Here is a 22736-nt window from a genome sequence, read left to right on the forward strand (position 1 = left end):
ACCCTGAGTTTGGTTAGGCACAACCTACCACACACTAAGCTTTCCTGACTATTCCAAATCAATACTTATCTATCCAAATACATACCTGGTCCTTTAAAATATCTTCCAATAACTTTCCACCTACTGGTTGGGTTGAGTTGTTCTCTGATCTTGGCCATCCATTTGCAAATGTTTCACCATATGAGGAGACAACATCAGTGCACTCTTCATTTGTTGGTGCCCTCCAAATGCATGGCCTTTATATACTTATCAATTGATCGATAGATCACGCAATAGCCATGGCTCTGCACACCATCCTTACACACCTGGAGAGGAGGGATGCTTATGTGAGAATGCTGTTCTTGGACTACAGTTCAGCATTCAACACCATAATTCCCTCCAGGCTTGACAAGAAGCTCAAAGCCTTCACCCTGCCTTGTGCTGCTGGATCCTGGACTTCCTGTCAGATTGCCGGCAGGTGGTAAGAACGAGCTCCCTCAGCTCTGACCCTCAATACAGGAGCCCCCCTCCCCCCGAGGTCTGTGTCCTAAGACCGCTTCTTTACTTTTTGTACTCCCATGACTGCATCACCACCCACAGCTTCAATCTGCTAATTAAATTTGCAGATGATACTACATCGATTGGCCTGATCTCAAATAATGAGGTGGCCTATAGAGTAGAAATCATCACCCAGACACAGTGGTGTCAAGAAAACAACTTCTCCCTCAATGTTGCATAAACAAAGGAGCTGGTTGTGGATTACAGGAGGAACGGAGACAGGCTCACCCTTACTGACATCAATGGATCTGGGGTTGAGACGGTGAACAGCTTCAATGACAAAGGTAGGAAGAGGGATGAGGTCCTGAAGTGTGAGTTTCGGGAACTAGGCAGAAGGTTGAAGAACAGGACCTTTTCTCTGTTCTCAATGCTACCATCAGGAAGGAGGTACAGAATATGAAGGCACACACTCAGCAATTCAGGAACAGCTTCTTCTTCTCTGCCATCTGATTTCTGAATGGGCGTTGAACGGATGAACACTCCCTCCCTACTTTTTTAAAAATTTTATTTTTGCACTACTTATTTGATTTAACTATTTAATATATTTAGATATAGTACAGAAATATCTTCAACCTCTGCCACCTTCTTGCCAGAACAAAAGCCATGCAAGAGCTCACCTTCGAGCTACTATATGCGGACAACTGTACTCTTCTCACGCGCACAGAGGACGAGCTACAGGCTGCAGTCATTCAGTTTGCCAAGGCTGCAAGAGCTTTTGGGTTAATGGTCAGTCTGAAGAAAACAATGATCCTCCATCAGAAGGCCCCATGTGGCGTTTACAACCCACCTTGGATCACCATTGACGACTAGCCTCTCACCACAGTTGACTACTTCATTTACCTGGGCAGCGCCATCTCCAACTACACTACCATAGTGAGGGACATTAACAGTCGACTCACAGAGCCAGCAGTGCCTTTGTGTGTCTCCAGAAACATGTGGAAGAACCACCAGCTGCATCTGTCCACAAGAATCCAGATATATAGGGCAGCCATTGTCACTTCACTGTTATACGACTTGGGTCTTGTACCGCAAGTTAATCCAGTTGCTCAAGCAATTCCATCAGTGCTGCCTCCACTCCATTATGGGTATCAGCTGGCAGGGCCATGTCTCCAACAACGAGGTCCTGGAGAAGGCTCAACTTCCAAACATCGGAGCTACTTTGCTGCTCAGGTGATGTGTCTCACATGGACAACTCCAGGTTACCAAAAGCAATACTCTATGGAGAACTCTCTTAGGGCAAGAGAGATTATGGTGCCCCAACAAGAGATACAAAGACCAACTTAACCAGCAGGTCTGTCAGGCAAATATGGAAGTCAACAAGTGGCAGCAGCTGGCTTGTGACAGAGATCGCTGAAGAATGCTGAACCACGGCACAGCCAAGAATTTTGAGGAATTCAGAAGAACAACTGCTGAAGAGGAGACTAGATGCAGGCAGGATCATACTAGGAACACCTGCCTCCCAGCTGTTCCTGTGTCCCTACTGCTCCAGAGTCTACTGATCCAGAGTTGACCTCTACAGTCACCAATGATCATACCATTGCTCCTGAGCACTCTTCTTACCTCTTGACCTTTGGAAGCGAAGAACCAGCCATCCATTCATCTATATATAGATTATATACATTAAATATATAGATATACTGCAATTCATGTTTTTTGCTATCATTATGTATAACATTGTACTGCTGCAAAGATGACAAATTTCATGGCATATGCCAGTGATATTAGATCTGATTCTGATTATTTCCTACCTGCCTATATCTGCTATGCATCTCCTTTTTTATTTTCTTAACCAAGCCCTCAATATCTTTTGAAAATCAAGGTTCCCTAAGCCTGTAATCTTTATAGACAGTTGGGTGGTCTGTAATATAGCCCCATTAATGTGGTCATACCTTTCTTATTCCTCAGTTCCACCCACAATGCCTTACTAGACAAATTTTCCAATCTGCCATGACATTTTCCCTGACTGGTAATACCATCTCTCCTCCTTTAATCCCTCCTTCTCTGTCATGTCCAAAACAATGGAAACTCAAAATATTGAGCTGCCAACCCTGCCCCTCCTGCAACAAAGTCTCACTGATTGCTACAATGTTGTAATTCCAGGTGTTGATCCATGCCCTGAGCTCATCTGCCTTTCGTACAATACTTGTAGCATTGAAATATACACAGCTCAGGATGTTAGTCATATTATGCTCAAACTTTTGTTGCCTGATTTTGTGGTCATAACATCTGTCTCTACAACCTCTCCACCATCGGTTTTGGCTCTCGAATACAGCCTCAAGAAACTGGCTGATCACCATCAACCAGGATAATCAGGTGTAGATAATACATGCTAACTATGATTGTGAGCCATTTGGCAAAGAATGAATTAAAAATTAAATGTGGAATACTGGTAGATTGACTTCCTTAGTTTTGGTAGAGCAAAGAGCTGATTGTGGACTTCAGAAGGGGCAAGTTGAAGGAACACACACCAGTCCTCATAGAGGTATCAGAAGTGGAGAGAGTGAGAAATTTCAAGTTCCTGGGTGTTAATGTATCTGAGGACCTAACCTGGTCCCAACATATTGATGCAACTATAAAGAAAGCTTTTGAGGAGATTTGGTATGTCACCCAAAGCACTCAAATTTCTCTGGATATTCAGTAGAGACTATTTTCACTGGCTGCATCACTGTCTGGTATTGGGTGCTTGGGGAAGGGGGTGTTTACTGCCAGAATCAAAGTGAGCTGCAGAGTTGTTAAATTAGTCAGCTCCATCGTGGGTACTAGTCTCCATAGTATCCAAGATATCTTCAGGGAATGATGCCTCAAAAAGGCAGTGTCCACCCCCCACCACCCAGGGCATGCCCTTTTCTCACTGTTATCATCAGGAAGGAGATACAGAAGCCTGAAGGCACACACTCAGCGATTCAGGAACAGATTCTTCCCTTCTGCCATCTGATATCTGAATGGACATTGAACCTGTGAACAATACATCACTCATTTTAATATCTATTTTTGCACTACTTAACTATTTAAGAGATGTGTATATATTACTCTAATTTAGTTTTTCAAATGTATATTGTGTTATCATGTATTGCATTGTACTGCTGCCACAAAGTTAACACATTTCACAACATACGTTGATGATATCAAATCTGATTCTGACTACCCTTTTCTGAAATTCTGAAATCCAAAAAGCTCCAAAAACCAAAGTTTTTCTCGCCGACAGCTGACGTCACTCAGGTGTGACGTGGCACCACTAGCCAGACGTCAGTTGTGGCTCAGCGCTCGTACTGGTTACACGTGAATTTGCTGTTTGCTGATATCTTGTGTTCACTGTTGATTTTTGTGTGTAATTTCACTGTGAAAATGTCAAAAAGAGCCGCAGATACCCCTATGGGTAACAATGAGAAAAAGAGAAGGAATCTTGTCTATCAATAATGCAGAAAATGGAGTTATTGCAGAAGCTTGAACGTGGTGTGTCTGTGCGGCATCTTACTGAAGAAAATAGTGTCGGAACTACCACTGTATATGATTTAAATAAACAGAAAGACAAGTTACTGAAGTTTTATATTGACAGTGACAGTGACGTCCTACATTTATTCCAATAAGTCATTTACCATGTGTTTGATTCAGTTTGTTTGAAGCTATATATTTTTATATTTTATTGAATGTTTTTGTTGGAAATAAAATTTCTTCTTGTTATTATTCCCTAAACAGTACAGTATAACAATTATTTACATAGCATTTACATTGTATTAGGTATTATAAGTAATCTAGAGATGATTTAAAGTATACGGGAGGATGTGCATAGGTTTGGTGTGCCGCTGGGTCTTAAAGTTCACCACACTGAGACAGGTTAAATAAGGGACTTGAGCATAAGTGTGTTTTGGTATCGGGTGGGGGTGGGGGGGGCCTGAAATCCAAAAAATTTTGAATTCTGAAATGCAACTGGACCCAAGGATTTCGGATAAGGGATTGTGGACCTGTATTACATTTTTCAATGTAAAGTATCTTTGTATCAATTTTTATGTTTTCAGTATACATACAGAAAGGCAATAGAAATGCAGATTTTGAGTTGTATATCTCAAAGTTTTGTTAAGGTATTCACAAATTTGTTTTTTCAGATTGACAGGGTGGGTGCTACTGAAACTATTCAATGGTTTCTTTTGGAGTATACAGATACACAAAGGGCAGCTTGAAATGGTTAAAAAAGCTGCTGCAGAGGTAAGCAATCAAAAATAAACAACTTAATTAAGTGCAATGTGCTTGGGGTAGGCTATTACATCTGCTTCCCTTCCTTTAAAATCAGATGCTAAGAGAGGAGCAAGTATGATTAGAATAATTTATTTTGTTGGGCAACACCTGGATCATGCTCAGCGACTCTTGGTGGTGAATTGTTTGCTGTTGCTCACTTGCTCTTTTGGGAATTAACTTTTGCCATGTTGTTGTTCAGATTGCCCTGACACCTCTGTGACACTTGACAAGCACCAAAATCTCTCCCAGATAACTTAACCTGTCAGGGCACTGAAGCAGGGACCCAATCGCAGACCAAGTATGATATTTACTGAGTAACAAATCCAGAGGGGCAACAAAGTCGGCATCAAAGTTCAGGCAGAGATCAAAAATTGCAGAGAAATCCAAAAACCAGAATCGGGAAACAGGCAGAGTTGATATTCAGACAGAGTTCAGATACGAATGCTGGAAAGGTTCAGGAAAACTCACTGGCACAATCTGGCAACAAACAGGTGAAAAACAGGACTAAAATACACTGAGCGATAAACAGAGAGGCAGATGATAGGTGGACCACAATGAGATACATGTGGCAGCAATATAGTAATAATGAGAAACAGGTGAGAGGCGGAGTACTCAGTAATACAGGGACTGGAGTAGAGCAAGAGTGGGGACAGGAGCACATGGAGCATGAAAACATGAGCACACGGCAATGCAAAGCCACAGACTGACGGCTAGGGGGAAAACACATAAAAAGACAAAGTTCAACTGGAGGTACTGACATAACCAGAGACCAACATTCATTTTTCAATAGTATGAAGTTTAACAGCGCTGCATAAAATGATCACTTAACTTTGATGATTGAAAGCATTTACAAATATTATTGTAGTTGCTCATAGTATGAGAATTATAGAAGTGGAATAATGATGATGGACATACGTGTGGCTAAACACTTTGTATTTGTTGCTAACCTAGATGGAAGCCAATGTTATAACATAACAATTAAGCTGAAATAAGAGGCTTTCTTGATGAAATTTCTTCAGTTTTTTACATGGCTTTGCATTATAAATGGTTTTCAATTTCACTAATACAGTTTGTTGTTTCAGCATTAATTCTGGAAGCTATAACAATGGAGGCCCATAGCTCCTTGCCTTCCACTAATTCTGTTTTGTAATCAACTGGCATGAGGTATAGTTGCACAGCATGGAACTGAAGCTCACTGCTCACCCTGCCTTGTCTGCTGGATTAATTGTGTAATACTTCTGTTTACTGGCCTTAGTGGGAACAGAAATGTTTCCCTAAGAGTTAGAACTACAAAATCAGTCCATACAATAAAACTCCAATGATTCAGTCTCTGTTTATTTGGAAATCTTGATGGTCCAGCTCTGATTCTTGCTTCAGGATGTTACCCACAATCAATATCATCTTTAGAATTGATAAAGTTTCCAAACCTGAAGAGTTAAGTATGACTTTTCCCACAGATGCTGGTGGACCTGCTGAGTGTTTCTAGCATTCTGCACCAAAATCTGAGTGTTGAATTGTCCTAGTCGGAGAAAAGTACAGCAAGAAACTGGCCCTATGATGCACCCAGTCTGTGCCAAACCATTTTAAAGCTGCACTGGGACCACAGCCCTCCATACCCCTGCCATCCATGCACCAATCGAAGCATCTCTTAAACAATGAAATTGAGCTAGCATGCACTACTTGTGCTGGCAGCTTATTCCACACTGTCACCATCTGAGTGAAGAAGTTTCCCCTCATGTTCCCCTTAAACTTTTCACCTTTCACCCTAAATCAATTACCTCTAGTTGTAGTCCCACTCAACCTCAGTGGAAAAAGTCTGCATGCATTTACCCAATCTTTATCCCTCAGTTTTGTATACATCTACTAAATCTCCTTTCAAACTTCTACATTCCAAGGAATAGAGTCCTAACCCATTGAACATGGAATTCAATCTTTCCATATAATCAAGTTCTCCAGTACCAGCAACATCCTTGAAGATTTTCTCTGTACACTTTCAACTTTATTTGCATCTTTTCTGAAGCACAAAAAGGAGGCAGGGAGGAACTGAAACATGTGCAGAGGGAGTTAAAGGAGAAGATCAAAGTGACTAAAGAGGAATACAAGGGAGAGCTAGAGAACAAGCTTTAGCAAAGCAGTACAAAGGATGTGTGGAGAGGCGTGAAGTACGTCACTGGCTTCAATCAGCCCAGCTGTAGAGCCTCGGCATGCAGCCATAATAATGCCTAATGAGTTGATCCAATTCTTCAATAGATTTGACAATTGCCCTCTGTTCACATGCCCCTCAGCACACCAGTCCAGGTGCCAAGGCACTCAATGCTCCATCAGCACCAACACCTCCCCTCCTGCCTCCAGTTCAACGCGTGGATGAGCAACACATGCTACAGCTATCTACGTCCCCCCCTTGCCCTGCACCTACCATCCACAGCTCCATATACTAATTGCTATCGTCCCGATCTTCATCTTCCCCAGCCCCCGCCTTCTACCAGCTCTCCAGTCATCATGGACTCGCCTTCACTACTGAGCAGGTGAGAAGAGTTCTGGGGAAACTCAGACACGACAAAGCATTGGGACCAGATAGTGTGAACCCCAAGGTCCTGAAGGATTGTGCTGAGCAGCTGTGTGGAGTTCTCCAGTGCATTTTCAATCTGATTCTCAGCCCGGAAAGGGCCCCGACTGTGGAAAACATCATGAGTGGTTTCAGTACCCAAGAAGGGCCAATTGAAAGTCTTGAATGACTACCATCCAGTGGCCCTGACCTCACACGTCAGACCTAGCAACTGAAACGTCGACTGTACTTTTTTCCATAGATGCTGTCTGGCCTGCTGAACTCGTCCAGCATTTTGTGTGTGTCGCTCAGATTTCCAGCATTTGCAGATTTTCTCTTGTTTGTGATGGACCATGGAGAGGCTTTCCTGGCTTACCTCTGATGCCTGGTCAGATCAGCTCTCGATCCCCCGCAGATTGCTTAACAGGAGCACACTGGAGTTGATGATGCTGTCATCTGTCTGCTGAACAGAGCCTACTTCCATTTGGATTAGCAGGGCAGCACTTTGAGGATCATGTTTTTTTATTCCTCTAGTGCCTTCAATTCCATACAGCCTTCATTGCTGGGGTTGGGGGAAGGCTCCATTCAATGCAGGTTGGAACTTCCATTGTTTCCTGGGTAATGGACTACCTGACTGGTGACCACAGTTTGTGCAGCTTCGGAGCTGTGTGTCAGACATGGCCCCACAGGGGACTGTATTGTCTCCCTTCCTGTTCACCCTGTATATCTCGGACTTCAGATACAACACTGAGTTTGCAGAAAATCGCTGATGACTCAGCATTAATTGGGTGTATAAAGGGAGGACATGAGGATGAATACAGTGGCCTGATGAAGGACTTAGTCAAATGGTGCAAGCTGAATCATCTGCAACTCAACATTAGTAAGACAAAGGAGATGATCTCCTTAGGAACCATGTTAGGGAACGGGAGCTGCAGTGCGATGACCTTCGGTTTGTTAAGGAAAGTGAAGAGGTGATAGACAGGAGCTACAGAGAGGTGGTCACCCCAAGGCTACAGGAGACAGATAAATAGGCAACTGTCAGGAGAGGGAAGGAGAATATCATAGTGGAGAGCACCCCTGTGCTGTCTCCCTCAACAATAGGTACTCCATTTTGAGTACTGTGGGGGGCGGGGGGAGTGCGCAGAAATAACCTACCTAGATAGGGGAAGCGGGAAGCAGCAATGACCGTGCCTCTGACACTGAGTCTGGCCCTGTAACTCGGAAGGGTAGGGAACTGAAGAGAATGGCAGCAGGGACTCTATAGTTACGGGACATATGGGCGATTCTGTGGAAGCAAAAAGGAAACACAGATGGTAGTTTGCCTTCAAGGTGCCAGGGTCTGTGATGATTCTGAACATGTCCACGACATCCTGAAAAGGGAGGGTGTGCAGCCAGAAGTCACAGTACATATTGGTACCAATGACATAGGTAGAGAAAGGGAAGAGGTCCTGAAAAAAAGAATACAGGGAGTTAGGAAGGAAGCTGAGAAGCAGGACTTCAAGGGTAGTAATCTTGGAGTTGCTGCTTGTGCCATGTGACAGTGAGCATATGAATAGAATGAATTGGCAGATAAATGTGTGGCTGAAGAATTAGAGCAGGGGGCAGGGATTTGGATTTCTGGATCATTGGGACCTCTTCTGGGGCAGGTGGGACATCTACAGAAGGGCTGCACTTGGATGATTGTCAACGACTTTGGGCACTATATCTTGGAAAGGATGTGTTGTCATTGGAGAGAGTCCAGAAGAGGTTCATGTGGATGATTCTGGGAATGAAGGGGTTAACATATGAGGAGAGTTTGGCAGCTTTGAGCCTGTACTCATTAGAATTTAGAAGAACGCGGCTCGGGGAGTGGGGAGGAATCTCATTGAAACCTACCCAATATTGAAAGGACGAGATAGGTAGATGTGGAGAGGATGTTTCCTATGGTGGGGGTATCCAGAACTAGAAGACATAGCCTCAAAGTTGAGAGGCGACCTTTTAGAACAGAAGTAAAGAGGATTTTTTTTAGCCAGAGAGCAGTGAATCTGTGGAATGCTCTGCAACAGACTCGGGGGGGAGGCCAAGTGCTTGGGTATATTTAAAGCGGAAGTTGATAGTTTCATGACTGGTCAGGAAGTCAAAGGATGTGTCATGAAGGCAGGTATATGGGGTTGAGTGGGATCCGGTATCAGCCATGATGGAATAGTGGAGCGGACTTGATGGGCTGAAGGCCTAATTCTGCTCCCATATTTTGTGGTCTTATGCTCTTAACTAAATTGAAAATTTATTTTCTTCTACCTGTGTTTCTTGATGCACAATTTACACATCTTTGCATTATGGAAATTGATATACGGATCATTTTTTAAGTATTGCTGGAATTTTGGAAGTTTATCTGTGGGGTACAACTTCATTGCTGCCAAGGAAAGATGATTGCTAACTAATAGACAGTGAGGTAGCAAATTCTGTCAATTAAATTAAGTTGATTCTCATTTTTTTGCTGGGTTGGGCATTGGTGCAGGATTGTGGGGTTGGCGGAAGAGGAGAAAAGCAGTTGTATAATGCTGAGGTTACGTCCATACTACGCCAGATAATTTTGAAAACAAAGCTTTTTCTCTTCGTTTTGACCCTCTGTCCACATTGAAATGGCGTTTTCATCCCCTGAAAACGGAGCTTTTCTAAAACTCTCTCCAGAGTGTGTAAATTTGAAAACGCTTGTTGCGTGTTGTAGTGTGGACGGGGTAAACGGAGAGATTTAAAAATGCTGTCATGACAACACCACAACAACAATGCTTTTTCTGCTTTTGCTTGGTACTGCGCGCAGTCGGTGTGAACGGCATGAGAGTTAAATTGTAAAGTGAGCTTTTTTGACTAGATCCCCTAAATTGATTTGATTGAGTCTATCTTTAAAAATATTAATGTTAGAAATACTGAGCAGGTCTGGCGGCAGAAGATTCCACTCTCTTGTTGATCTTGGGTAGAGGACGGCTTTATGCGTGTGTTGTTTACCTTATTGTCTACATTAATAGCTTGTTTGGAGTTAAACATCCCCACGTTCTCCACTGCTTTACTGACTTTGTAGTCGTCTGCAACTCGCAGAAACAGCTCGACTTCATTGTCTGTCTAAACGAAGAAGTCCGGTCTGCTTTTTCCAGCGGAGGTTTTCTTTGTATTCCTTGAAGACATAGTTGAAAATTTTCTTTCGCTGTTGTTGTTGGTACTCTAGTTTTTGACCAATGGAAATAGCACAACGCCGCTGCGGAAATGTAAATATTATACTGTTTCCTCTTCGCTTGTTTTCTGTAGATGTGTCTGCGCATGCCCAGTGGGAATAGATTCACCCAAATATCCATTTTAATGTGGACAGAGATATTTTGAAAAACGCCTGGTGTGGACACCTGTTGTTTTCACTCGAAACCGGCGTTTTCAAAATTATCCAGTCTCGTGTGGACGTAGCCTGAGAGACTGTGAAATTTAAATCTTTATGAAGCTGTCTGACTAAAGAGTATTATTGGCAGATTATTAGCATTGTCTTTATTTTTATTGCCTTAACTAGGACCAAATATATTGAACTGCTCTGAAGTAAAAGGATGTATTGTATCTTGTAATGAACTATAAGATTTAACTATTTATTTTTAATTGTCAGAATTTTTGTTAGTCATCACAAAAAGTTGAGCTGACAAAATAACGTACCAACTGGTCCCGGTGCCCTTGTCATAATGATTTTATTCCCGTCTTCTGTACCTGGATCACCTGTTAAATCAATTATAATAAAATTATAAGATATTGGAGCAGAAGTAGTCCATTTGGCCCATTGAGTCCGCTCCGCCATTCAGTCATGGGCTGATCCAATTCTTCCAGTCATTCCCACTTTCCTGCCTTCTCCCCATACCCTTTGATGCCCTGGCTAATCAAAACCTATCTATCTCGGCCTTAAGTGCACCCAATGACTTGGCCTCCATAGCCGCTCGTGGCAACAAATTCCACAGATTAACCACCCTCTGACTAAAGTAATTTCTCCACATCTCTGTTCTAAATCGTTCAATCCTGAAGTCATGCTCTCTTGTCGTAGACTCCCCTACCCTGGAAATAACTTTGCCATTTCTAATCTGTTCAGGCCTTTTAACATTCAAATGTTTCTATGAGATTCCTCCTCATTCTCCTGAACTCCAGGAATACAGCCTAAGAGCTGCCAGATGCTCCTCATACGGTAAACCTTTCATTCCTGGAATCATTCTCGTGAATCTTCTCTGAACCCTCTCCAATGTCAGTATATCCTTTCTAAAATAAGGAGCCCAAACCTGCTCACAATACTCTGTGTAGTCTCACAAGTGCTTTATAGAGCCTCAACATCACATCCCACCTCTTATATTCTGTACCTCTAGAAATAAATGCCAACATTGCATTTGCCGCCTTCACCACCGAATTATGCATTATTTTTCATTCCAATTATTATAGAGATGTAAAATGGGTTAATTTTTTTTGTTAGTGTAAGTTAATTAGAAGATTGAAGGCTGGTAGTGGTTATTACTCCTATCTAATTGGGCTTTTAACTAACTTTATAAATTGAGCGCAGAGTATAATGACTTTTTGCACTCATCTGACCTTAAAATTAAATTATCTTTTGATTCCATATCTGATTAAAATCACATTCATTTCATTTGCTTTTTCTTCCTTCAAGCTGTAGATCTGTTTGTACACGATTGATCCCACTCTTAAATTTCGGTGGTTAATTAGATTTATCAGTGCTATGTTAAGCTATACAATATCTGTACTGTAAGTTTTATACTGTAAGTGTAAAATGGAGGATAATTTGATGTTGAGCAAGTGGAAGAAATTCAGAGAACCTTAAAATGAGATAATAAAATTGTATAATTTCCTCCAATACTTTACAATACAAATACAATTTATCTGTTATGACTGCACGTTATAAGTGTACATGTTGTCATTGAACAATTAGGGTACTGAAAGCTTTATGCATAAGATGGTTATAATACTGATGTCAATATTTATTTAATATAATTATTTAGAATCTGTAATATAAAAATGGAACAATATGAAAAGGATTCCTCTGTGCAGTTTGGTTGTCATTTCATTTGGTTAGGTTTCAACCAAATGTTGAAAGGATTTTGTGTATGTCTCAAACAATACTTTATTGTTCAATTGATCTTTTGCTTTTCTGCTCTCTTTGCAACAGAATGTCCCACTGATCTTCCTACCAGTTCACAAATCTCACATTGACTACCTGCTGCTTACTTTCATTCTCTTCTGTCATAATATCAAAGCACCGCACATCGCTGCTGGAAATAATCTGAACATACCAATTTTCAGGTGAGTGCAATGAGGTCAAGTCTATTTCTCTTTATCCAAGTTCTTTCTAAATGCAAATATGTATCAGCTGTTACAATTTTGTTTGACTTCTGTTGAACAATATACCCACCAATCCACTGAAACTCCATTTTATCCGCGATAAAATTCACAACCTTTATCTCGTACATTTTTGATTACTCCAGCAAATATCAATTCAAATGCATGAGTTTATGAAATCTCGTCTTAACTCCCAATTAATTCAAAAGTCCATTTTACTATCAAAGTATGTATGCGCAATACAACTCTGAGATTCATCTTCTCCAGGGAGCCATAAAATACAGAAAAAGCATGGAAGTTACTGAAAGAAAAAACAACAGGCACCTCCACCCCCGTATGAAAAAGAAACTAAATTAACAAACCCCAAACTCTCAAACCACCCTCTCAGACAAAAACTAACAGATCGCCCACCTGGACATGGTAGCTAAAACATCAAAGCCCGAAACCCACAAGCTCCACCCATGTAGAAAAAAAAATTGTCATTGTTTATAGCCATATAATTATATTCAATAGTTTTTTTATGAAGTAAACTGTAACTTTAAAATTTGATACGCCAATGTAATAAATGACTAGAGTCTAAACATTGGTATTTCATTTGACTGTTGGCATTAGCTTCTCTCTGAGCTGTCAGATTCTTGTCAGCAGCATTTGAATACTTCACTCTGGTTCTTAGTTTTATAAAGCTCATCAACCACAAAGATATTTGTTGTGAGAAATAGAAATACTGCATAGAGTTGGATCAGGTTTCAGTATGCAGTTGATTGAAAGGTGCCAGCCTTTGATGTGATCTAAACTTAATGCTGAAAACCTGAAATAAACGCAGAAAATGCTGGAAATACTCAGCAAGTTCTGTGGAAAGAAAAATGTTTTGGGTCCTATAACCTTTACCAGTGTGTCTCTGACCTGAAGGGTTTCTTCTGTTTCTCTTCTCCAGCATTGTCCTAGTGTTTCCTTTGTTTGCTGTTTTCCATTTGTCAGCAACCATGATATAATAGATCTGTGTGTGGTTCTGGATTGAATAGAAGTTGAATTACAAACTTATTTCCTGTTTGGGTCAGCTTTGTAGTTTTAAAATGAAAATCGGAACAAAAATGCGGCAGACAGATTGCATCTTATTGTAATTATCATTGGCACTAATAAAGATGACTTCAAAAAACATTGTACAGTAGAACACCTTAACATGTTATGTTTTGGTTTTATAGCACACTCATAAGAAAACTTGGTGGCTTCTTCATTCGACGGAAGTTGGATACTGGTGCAGATGGAAGGAAGGATATTCTGTATAGATCTGTCCTGCGTGTGGTAGGTTGCGGTGGCACTAGCTGGGACTTGAAACAAATCTTTGTAATGATTGCCAGTGAACACCTTTTGCAAGTGTACTGTAACATGATAGCATAGCACTTTTTAGTATCAAAGGTTCATTTCTGTCGGTCTCAGCTGAAACAGTTTTACACTTGTATATACTAATTTCTTTATGGTACATCATAATTTTTAATCTATGTCAGTATATAGTCATCTGGAGGCATTGCTTTGTATTTTGGCTTGCCGCATGAGCCAAATATCTACTTTAAGGTGATGCTGGGTAATTCATTAGATCCCAATGACTTTCCAAACTGAGTCCTGACAAAGGGTTCCGGCCCGAAACATCGACTCATCGTTTCCACTGATGCTGCCCAATCTGCTGAGTTCCTCCAGTGTGTTGTGAGTGTTGCTTTGATCCCAGCATCTGCAGATTATTTTGTGTTTCCAAACTGGAAGCCATGTGACACTATTGCAGCCTGGGGCATCAGAGTTCAATTCCAATGTCATCTGTAAGGAATCTGTATACCCTCTCCATGAAATACATAAGTTTCTCCAGGAGCTCCAGTTTCCTTCCACAGACGTATCAGTTGATAGGTTAATTGGTTATTGTAAATTTTCCTGTGATTAGGCTGGGGGCTAAATCAGGGGTTGCTGGATGATGTGACTCAAAGACCCTGAAGGGCCTATTCCACACTGTGTCTCAGTAAGTAAGTAAATTGTTTATCAGTTAGGGTTGCTACTTATTTAATTCTAACTCCGGGTCTTCGTGTGTCTGTATTACATATCAATATGCCAGTAGATCAGTACTGATGGTGGCAGGTTTGTTTTTAAAATACATTATGTTGAATTAAATATTCAGAATTGGATGGTGCAGAAAATTGGCCGGGAACCAGTTAATAGGGTACCAGTAAATAATGGCACAGCTGATTTATTTGTTTACATTGAGTATATCTATTTTGTTTCACAGTACATTGAGGAGCTTCTACGCCAGGGGCAGTTTATGGAAATATTTGTGGAAGGCACACGGTCTCGCAGTGGTAAACCATATTTAGCCATGACAGGACTTCTTTCTATTGTGGTCAATAGCCTCTTTGAGAATATAGTTACTGATGTCATGATTATTCCAGTGGGAATTTCCTATGACCGGATCATTGAAGGCAATTACAACAGTGAACAGCTGGTGGGCAACTTCTTTTAATATTAATTTTGTTTTGATCATGGATACAGGTCTTGTTGCTTACTCTAAATTATATTTGCTTTGTTATTCTGTGGAAAGTTTGAGAATAGGTGTGTGACTTTTTCAGCTTGCTTCCTACTCATTGCATATGCAGGTCACTGACAAGATGACCTTAATTGCTCATTTCTACATAACCCTGATAATGTGATGAGTTGTTTCCTTGACTCATTAAAACTTGTGTAACCTGGGTGTCCTTGTTCTGTACCTTGTCACATTATACTCTCTCCATTCCCATCCGTATCCCTCTCTACAACTGTTAAAAGCTTATTGACCTGAAATGTTGACTCCCTCCATGGATACTATTTGATCTGCTCAGTGTTTTTGATATTTCTGAACTGATTGTAAGATGTTGGAACTTACTAATCTAAGCAACTATTAATGGAAGTATACTTGAACAATAATTTCACATAATTTCAATGTTATGAATTGACTTTTATTTGGAGTATTTAATGTCTTACACCTTATGTTTGTGACAAGTTTGCTTCTCTGATCTTTAACCGAAATGGTTCATTACTAAAGTAAATCAAGTAATGCTTAAATATGTTATTTTCTAGGGGAAGCCCAAGAAAAAAGAAAGCCTTTGGGGTGTTGCACAAGGAGTCCTCAGAATGCTTCGTAAGAACTTTGGCTGCGTCCGAGTAGACTTTGGGCAGCCATTTTCTGTTAAGGTGAGGGACAAACTGAGCACCTCTTGAATTTAGCATTTAGAGCCTTAACCTTTGCAATTATGTCAAACTAATGATTGATTTGTGCTTTCCTGTTAATTGAATGTTTATGTCATGACTTACCTTAGATTAATGTGTTACAGATTGCAGTTCAAATATGTGATGTAAAAGACAAACTATTGATAATATGGCATGAATGGATTATTGAATTTCCCTTTTTTGTTGTGTCACGTGAGCTCACTGAATATCCAGAGGGAATGTCAGTCTCTCTTACACCTAGATTTTATTCCCTATGTCTTTTAGAGTCAAAGAGAAGTACAGCACACAAACACACCCTTTAGCTCAACTAGTCCATGCCAAAAGCATTTGAACTGACTACTCACAACGACCTGCATCGGACCGTAGTCTTCCATACCACTACCATCCATGTACCTATCCAAGCTTCTCTTGAATCCGAAGGGAACCAATATTCTTACGGGCAGGTTTACTAGAGCTGTTGGGAGTGGTTTAAACTAATATGGCAGGGGGATGAGAACCAGTATGATAGAGCTGAGAATGAACCAGCAGATTTACAAGTAGATGGTGGGTATAACATGAACGTAAGGAAGGACAAGCCAATGAATGGGTACAAATGCATACAGTGTAAAGAGTTAAATTGTCCCACAGAGGCAAGATTCAAAAGGGCGAAATGCAGGACTGAAGGTGCTGTATTTACATAGAAACAAAGAAACATAGAATAGTACAGCACAGTACAGGCCCTTCGGCCCACAATGTTGTGCCGACCCTCAAACCCTGCCTCCCATATAAACCCCCACCTTAGATTCCTCCATATACCTGCTTAGTAGTCTCTTAAACTTCACTAGTGTATCTGCCTCCACCACTGACTCAGGCAGTGCATTCCACGCACCAACCACTCTCTGAGTAAAAAACCTTCCTCTAATATCCCCCTTGAACTTCCCACCCCTTACCTTAAAGCCATGTCCTCTTGTATTGAGCAGTGGTGCCCTGGGGAAGAGGCGCTGGCTATCCACTCTATCTATTCCTCTTATTATCTTGTACACCTCTATCATGTCTCCTCTCATCCTCCTTCTCTCCAAAGAGTAAAGCCCTATCTCCCTTAATCTCTGATCATAATGCATACCTTCTAAACCAGGCAGCATCCTGGTAAATCTCCTCTGTACCCTTACCAATGCTTCCACATCCTTTCTATAGTGAGGTGACCAGAACTGGACACAGTACTCCAAGTGTGGCCTAACCAGAGTTTTATAGAACTGCATCATTACATCGCGACTCTTAAACTCTATCCTTCGACTTATGAAAGCTAACACCCCATAAGCTTTCTTAACTACCCTATCCACCTGTGAGGCAACTTTGAGGGATCTGTGGACATGTACCCCAAGATCCCTCTGCTCCTTCACACTACCAAGTATCCTGCCATTTACTTTGTACTCTGCCTTGGAGTTTGTCCTTCCAAAGTGTACCACCTCACACTTCTCCGGGTTGAACTCCATCTGCCACTTCTCAGCCCACTTCTGCATCCTATCAATGTCTCTCTGCAATCTTTGACAATCCTCTACACTATCTACAACACCACCAACCTTTGTATCGTCTGCAAACTTGCCAGCCCACCCTTCTACCCCCATATCCAGGTCGTTAATAAAAATCACGAAAAGTAGAGGTCCCAGAACAGATCCTTGTGGGACACCACTAGTCACAATCCTCCAATCTGAATGTACTCCCTCCACCACCACCCTCTGCCTTCTGCAGGCAAGCCAATTCTGAATCCACCTGGCCAAACTTCCCTGGATCCCATACCTTCTAACTTTCTGAATAAGCCTACCGTGTGGAACCTTGTCAAATGCCTTACTAAAATCCATATAGATCACATCCACTGCACCACCCTCATCTATATGCCCGGTCACATCCTCAAAGAACTCTATCAGGCTTGTTAGACACGATCTGCCCTTCACAAAGCCATGCTGACTGTTCCTGATCAGACCATGATTCTCTAAATGCCTGTAGATCCTATCTCTAAGAATCTTTTCCAACAGCTTTCCCACCACAGACGTAAGGCTCACTGGTCTGTAATTACCCGGACTATCCCTACTACCTTTTTTGAACAAGGGAATAACATTCGCCTCCCTCCAATCCTCCGGTACCATTCCCGTGGACAACGAGGACATAAAGATCCTAGCCAGAGGCTCAGCAATCTCTCCTCGTGGAGCAGCCTGGGGAATATTCTGTCAGGCCCCGGGGACTTATCCTTTCTAATGTATTTTAACAACTCCAACACCTCCTCTCCCTTAATATCAACATGCTCCAGAACATCAACCTCACTCATATTGTCTTCACCATCATCAAGTTCCCTCTCATTGGTGAATACTGAAGAGAAGTATTCATTGAGGACCTCGCTCACTTCCATAGCCTCCAGGCAGATCTTCCCACCTTTATCTCTAATTGGTCCTACTTTCACTCCTGTCATCCTTTTTTTCTTCACATAATTGAAGAATGCCTTGTGGTTTTCCTTTACCCTACTCGCCAAGGCCCTCTCATGCCCCCTTCTTGCTCTTCTCAGCCCCTTCTTAAGCTCCTTTCTTGCTTCCCTATATTCCTCAATAGTCCCATCTGATCCTTGCTTCCTAAACCTCATGTATGCTGCCTTCTTCCACCTGACTAGATTCTCCACCTCACTTGTTACCCATGGTTCCTTCACCCTACCATTCTTTATCTTCCTCAGCGGGACAAATTTATCCCTTACATCCTGCAAGAGATCTCTAAACATCGACCACATGTCCATAGTACATTTCCCTGCAAAAACATCATCCCAACTCACACCCGCAAGTTCTAGCCTTATAGCCTCATAATTTGCCTTTCCCCAATTAAAAATTTTCCTGTCCTCTCTGATTCTATCCTTTTCCATGATAATTATAAAGGCCAGGGAGCGGTGGTCACTGTCCCCCAGATGCTCACCCACTGAGAGATCTGTGACCTGACCCGGTTCATTACCTAGTACTAGATCTAGTATGGCATTCCCCCTAGTCGGCCTGTCCACATACTGTGACAGGAGTCCGTCCTGGACACACTTAACAAACTCTACCCCATCTAAACCCTTGGAACTAATCAGGTGCCAATCAATATTTAAATGCACACAGCATTTGGAGTAAGTTGGACAAACTCATGATGCAATTAGAAGTTGGTTGGTATGACATAGATACGAGGGGATAGGGAGTGCTGAGGAAGCAATGCGATTGCAGCAGGACTTGGACAAATTGGAAGAATGGGCAAAAAAGTGGCAAATAAAATGCAGTGTTGGGAAATGTATGATAATGCATTTTGGTAAAAGGAACAATAGTATGGACTATTATCTAAATGGGGAGAAAATTCAAACATCAGAGGTGCAGAAGGACTGGGAATTCCCTGTGGAATACTCCCAGAAAGTTAATTTACAGGTTGAGTCTTTGGTAAAGAAGGCAAATGCAATGTTGATATTTATATCAAGGGGAATAGAATATAAAAGCAAGGAGGTAATGCCAGGGCTTGAAAAACACTAGTCAGGTTGCACTTGGAATATTGTCAACAGTTTTGGGCCCCATATCTCAGAAAGGATGTGTTGTCATTGGAGAGAGTCTAGAAGAGGTTCATGAGAATGATTCCGGGTATTATGGGGTTAACATATGCGGAGCGTTTACAGGCTTTGGGCCTGTACCCACTGGAATTTAGAATGTTGGGGAGTGGCGGGGGGGCTGGAATCTCATTGAAACCTACCGAATTTTGAAAGGACGAGATAGGGTGGATGTGGAGACGATGTTTCCTGTGTTGGGGGTATCCAGAACAGGCAGAGTCTCAAAATTGAGGGACGGAGCTAAGGAGGATTTTTTTTTAGTCAGAGAGTAGTGAATCTGTGGAATACTCTGCCAGAGACTGTTGTGGAGGCCACGTCCGTGGGTGTATTTAAAGCAGAAGTTGATAGTTTCCAAATTGGTCAGGGCATCAAAGGATATGGCGAGAAGGCGGGTATATGGAGTTGAGTGGGATCCAGGATTAGCCATGATGGAATGGCAGAGCAGACCAATGGGCTGAATGGCCTAATTCTGCTCGTATGTCTTATGGTCTTAAATGTTGACTTCGATCTCACATGTATAACTTGTGCTGGCAGCTCATTCCACACTCTTATGGCCCTCTGAGTGAAGAAATTTCCCCTCATATTCCCTTAAACTGCTCACCTTTCAGCTTAACCTATAACCTCTGGTTGTAGTCCCACCCAACCTCATGGCAAAAGCCTGCTTGTATTTACCGTATCTTTACCCCTTAATTTTGTATCTCTCTATCAAATCTCCTCTCAGTCTTCTACATTCTAAAGAATACAGTCTAACCTATTCAGTCTTTCCTTATAACTTGGGTCGTCCAGGCCCACAACGTGCTTGTAAATTTTCTCTGTACTCTTTCAACCTTATTTACATCTTTTCTGTAGGCAGGTGACCAAAACTGCACAGAATACGCCAAATTAGGCCTCATCAATGTCTCATACAACTTCAACATAACATCCCATCTTCTGTACTCAATACATTGATTTATGAAGGCTAATGTGCCAAAAGCTTTCTTTATGAACCTATCTACCTAGTATGCCACTTTCAATGATTTATGGACCTGTGTTCCCAGATCCTTTTGTTCTATCACACTCCTCAGTGCCCTACTGTTCACTGTGTAAAACCCACCTTGCTTGGTCCTACCAAAGTGCAAAACCTTGCACTTGTTTACCATTTTTCAGCCCACTTTTCCAGGCAATGTAGATTCCCCTACAAACCATGATAGCCTTCCTCACTGTCCACTACACCTCCAATCTTCACGTAATCCTCAAATTTTCTGATCCAGTTAACCATATTATCATCCACATCATTGATATAGATGACAAACAACTAAGGACCCAGCACTGATCCATGCGGCACACCACTAGCCACAGGCCTCCAGTCAGAGAGGAAACCTTCTGCTAGCTTCTCCCACAAAGCCAATGACTAATCCAATTTACTACCTTTCCTGAATGCAGCCTTCATGTGGGACCTTGTCAAATGCTTTACGAGCGTCCTTATAGACAACATCCAATGCCATGCCTTTATCCACTTTCCTGGTAACTTCCTCGAAAAACTCTCTAAGATTGGTTAGACGTGACCTACCACACCACAAGGCCATGCTGTCTATCCTTAATCAGTCCATGTCTATCCAAAGACTTGTATGTCTGGTCCCTTGGAATACCTTCCAAGAACTTTCTCACAACTGATGTCAGACTCACCAACCTATAATTTCCTGGTTTATGTTTAGAGCCTTTTTTAAACAGCAGAATAATATTGGCTATTGTCCTATGGTACCTCTCTTGTTGCTAAGGATGCTTTAAATATCTGCTAGGGTCCCAGCAATTTCTGCACTTGCCTCCTATAGGGTCCAGAGGAAAACCTTGTCAGACCCTGGGGAATTATCCACCATGATTTGTCTTTGCCTTTGAGGAGACTTGACATGTTGGCTTTGGAGTCAAGTCCTTGTTTGTCTTCATGGTGAAACGAAACATAGCTTATTTTTGTTATTATTTTAGCATCTGATCGATTAGCAATTTCAAAATTCATGCCTCAGATCTCCATTACAAATACTAGGTTCACTTTCCATATACTTAAAAAAAGATTTGGAACATGGGTGAAAATATCAATACAAAAATGTAATCTTTGTTTCTATAGGAATACATTGATGCTCAGAGGAACCGTCCATTGCCTGCAACGCTTTCCTTAGAAGTTGTTCTTCTGCCAGCTATTATCACAGATAGGTAAGCTCTGGGTTTGTAATGGGAAACACATACTGTAGATCATTTGCGTTATTATACAACAAATAGCTGAGCATCTTTAGTTAGTGGCCTGCAAGAACTTTCACTGGTAATAGTAAAGATTTGAAGAGTTGATGGTTATCTGTCTATGTTTTTTAATGCAAGTGTACAAGTTTGCATGGCTTTAATGTGTTTCTAAGTGATTTAATGCCTCTGATGCTGCTAGTTGTTGGAGCAATTGTAAGAAATATTTTGCATCTTGTGTTTCCAACCCAAACCACCAGAGTTTTTCATATAAACTCTTCCACCACCATCATACCCTGTGATGCAGTGGTTTTAAAGAATTCTTTTAAAAGGACTTCTCTATTTCTGTTAAGATTGCAAAATCACTGAATTTCTGGAAGAAAATTTTTATCAATAAAATGAAATCTCAAATGAGTGAATGGTTTAATGCTAAATTAATTCAAAATTTTAGAATCCCTTTTAATATTGTTAAATGTATGCAGTTTAATTACAGACTAATAACTGCATAATATTTTCCAAATTTTTAAAAATGTATATATAGGTGGCTTTTATAATTTGAAAAATCCTATCGTGTTTCACTCCACTCTGATTTGTCCATTTAGACCAGGCCTCAACCATGTTGAGCAAGAGTCTGCGCCAGTTATAAACGCCAGAGATTTCTCAGATGAGCAGTACAAGAGACAGGTGATCTGCAGTGTAGCAAGACACGCACTTTACAGTAAGTATGGCTAGAATCCTTTTAAAGCTTTGAATTTTCTTTGATTTCAAACTCATCATTCATTTTCATGTAAAACAAGTAATACAGATAAAAAAAATTGAGGTAATGGCTGAAGTTGCAAACTGTTTTATTTGGTGGTTTAAATTCAACGAGAATGTGAAACCTGAAGTAATTGAAACAAGTAACCCAGGTGATTTCAGCTGAAAGCTCCATGTGCACGAGGTAGCGAGGAATAGAAGGAAGTGCTGATAGGGTTAGATCAGGGCTTCCCAACCTGTTTTTTTAATTTATGGACCCCTACCATTAACTGAGAGGTCTGTGGACCC

At 41.3% G+C, this 22736-nt stretch overlaps 1 protein-coding gene across 5 annotated transcripts in view; it reads left to right on the top strand.

Annotated features, from left to right (window-relative positions):
* Positions 1–22736, top strand: part of gpam (glycerol-3-phosphate acyltransferase, mitochondrial) — a 179494-nt gene that overhangs the window by 119641 nt on the left and 37117 nt on the right. For all 5 annotated transcript variants that reach the window (XM_063072075.1, XM_063072079.1, XM_063072076.1 and 2 more), the window contains 7 exons: positions 4641–4740; positions 12489–12622; positions 13861–13960; positions 14928–15140; positions 15752–15865; positions 21586–21671; positions 22295–22410. In XM_063072075.1, coding sequence (XP_062928145.1) covers positions 4641–4740; positions 12489–12622; positions 13861–13960; positions 14928–15140; positions 15752–15865; positions 21586–21671; positions 22295–22410 — 863 coding nt within the window. The remainder of the gene's footprint in view (positions 1–4640; positions 4741–12488; positions 12623–13860; positions 13961–14927; positions 15141–15751; positions 15866–21585; positions 21672–22294; positions 22411–22736) is intronic.

Source organism: Mobula hypostoma, chromosome 19 (genome assembly GCF_963921235.1).
Source record: "Mobula hypostoma chromosome 19, sMobHyp1.1, whole genome shotgun sequence".
NCBI classification, from domain to species: Eukaryota; Metazoa; Chordata; class Chondrichthyes; order Myliobatiformes; family Myliobatidae; genus Mobula; species Mobula hypostoma.